The 2145-nt window shown below is 41.1% G+C and overlaps 1 protein-coding gene across 1 annotated transcript in view; it reads left to right on the top strand.

The window, feature by feature from the left end:
* The window catches only part of LOC116695234 (PH domain leucine-rich repeat protein phosphatase 1), a 29143-nt gene that overhangs the window by 20519 nt on the left and 6479 nt on the right, over positions 1–2145 (top strand). Inside the window, exons 10-11 of the mRNA XM_032525365.1 lie at positions 631–786; positions 974–1174. Of these exons, the coding sequence (XP_032381256.1) occupies positions 631–786; positions 974–1174 (357 nt within the window). The remainder of the gene's footprint in view (positions 1–630; positions 787–973; positions 1175–2145) is intronic.

Here is a 2145-nt window from a genome sequence, read left to right as displayed (position 1 = left end):
CTCTCTCTCTCTCTCTCTCTCCCCTTTCATGCTGTCCCGGTGATAAAAGGTAGAAATGCCCATAGAAATAATAATAATAATTAAAAAAAAGACAGGACTGCTATTTATAGTACACTGCTGACACAGTTCATACAGATACACTGTATAGTAATATTGCTGGTCTTTAAACTCTTTGAATAAACCTATTATTCCAAAAGGTCTCATTGCTACCTGTAGCAACACGCCTACACCAGTTCTATTTTCATCCTGTCGCAGCCTTTGGCAGTAACTGCAAACTTGTACTGTTGCCTTCACAGAAGATTTTAGCATTGTTTTTTTTTATTGGGGTGGGGGGCAAACATCCATGATGATAGTGGTCCAACTACAGGCTCCAAGAAGCACAAATTTAATGAAGTCAAGTTCAAGCATTTATCTATTTCTTAGTCCTCTCCTTCTAGCCAGCCGTGACTCCAGAGTTGATTTAACTTATTGTACCTCAGTAGGGAATTGGGTCATTATAACAAAGGGGTGCACAAAATGCTGCTTTGTGTCCTCATTCGGGGTAACAGAGCTCACACTGACCGGTTTACACTATGCAGAGAGAGAGAGAGAGAGAGAGACTGAGCTGGCTGTGTTGTTTGTGTTGCGCAGACTGCTGTCCAGTGGAAGCCCGAGGAAACTGCTGGCAGGCTGGAACCAAGTGTGTCGGCTGGCTGAGAGGCTGGAGAGATCCCAGCTGGAGGTCCTGGACCTCCAACACAACCATTTGACCGAGCTCCCACACAACCTGTTCATCAAAGCACAGAGGTGAACATTTATTTTTTCTTTCACTATTCATTCTTTCCGTGTGTATTTTTGTCCTTCACACCTGTGTCAAATCCTTCCTCACATCTATTCTATTCCTGTTTCTTCCTTTCCCTTCTGTCAGTTTTATTTTTGTAAAGTAATTTGTTGAAGTCTTAAGTTTAAATTCTCTGCTGGGATTTCATCGCAGCTTGAGATACCTCAACGTGTCGGCCAATAAGCTGGAGAACCTCCCTGCAGCCAGTCTGACAGACGACAGCTTCAGCAGCCTGGAGGAGCTCTATGCCACCAATAACAGCTTGACGGACAAGTGTGTCCCTCTGCTGACGGGACACGGCCACCTCAGGGTGCTGCACCTCGCCTACAACCAGCTGCAGACCTTCACTGCCAGGTGAAAGAACAGGGCTGCATATGAACTGAAGTAGGCCTGCACGATTCGGGGGAAAATATGAATCACGATTTATTTTGGTGGCTTATAATTAACATCACAATTCTCTGCCACGATTTTTTTTTTCTTACTAAGTGTAATGTTTATTGCAAACATGAAACATGACAAACAAATTACCAAACATAGATGTGTTTTGGCACATATAGCACATTGCACATCAGCACAAGCCTGTAAACATATAGGCTTTAATGAAGAGAAGGGAGAGCATTAAAACCTATTTTAGACAGTCTATGTTTAAAACTCACGGAAGAAAGTAGCGTTTGTGATGCAGTCGGCTCGTAATGTTTAAATGGGAATCAGTCATTTACAAAAAAGTTGTTTAAAAATTATGTCGCAAATGGGTGTATCACTATCGCAAATTTATAACGATTAATTGTGCAGGAGTAAGTCAATACATTTTGTATAGAGCCCGACCAATATATCGTGAGGCCGATTTATCTGCATTTATAATGGCAGATAAATAAAAAAAATAAGACATTTAAACATTTTTAAACATTAATTCATCAGAATCATTTATAGTGAATAATATTGGCATGGTGTTATTTCAGTTAGCCTAATGGCAAGTTATAGTGAAGGGTATGTGATGATGGGGGGTTATTTTAATTCCAATTTCTTGGTTCTCCTTCTCCATAAACAGGTTATTTTAATTCCAAAGGCCAAGGGAACTTTATCAGGATGCATAGTATCCTGGAACCATGAAATAACTGGCCTTTAAAAATATAATGTGCCTGCCTCTAGTCAACTTTAGTATGGGTGTTTAAACTCATTCAAGCTACTGTACATATACACATACGGTCTATATCCACGACGTTCCACTTCTGGGATTGCTCCGTTGCTGCCAAAAATTCATCCAGATATCACTTTTTCCAGCCAGATGAGGACTATGGTTACCTGGTCCTCCGATCTCTGCAGGG

The sequence above is a fragment of the Etheostoma spectabile genome, chromosome 9 (genome assembly GCF_008692095.1).
Source record: "Etheostoma spectabile isolate EspeVRDwgs_2016 chromosome 9, UIUC_Espe_1.0, whole genome shotgun sequence".
NCBI classification, from domain to species: domain Eukaryota; kingdom Metazoa; phylum Chordata; class Actinopteri; order Perciformes; family Percidae; genus Etheostoma; species Etheostoma spectabile.
This window is presented reverse-complemented; position numbering and strand designations above follow the sequence as displayed.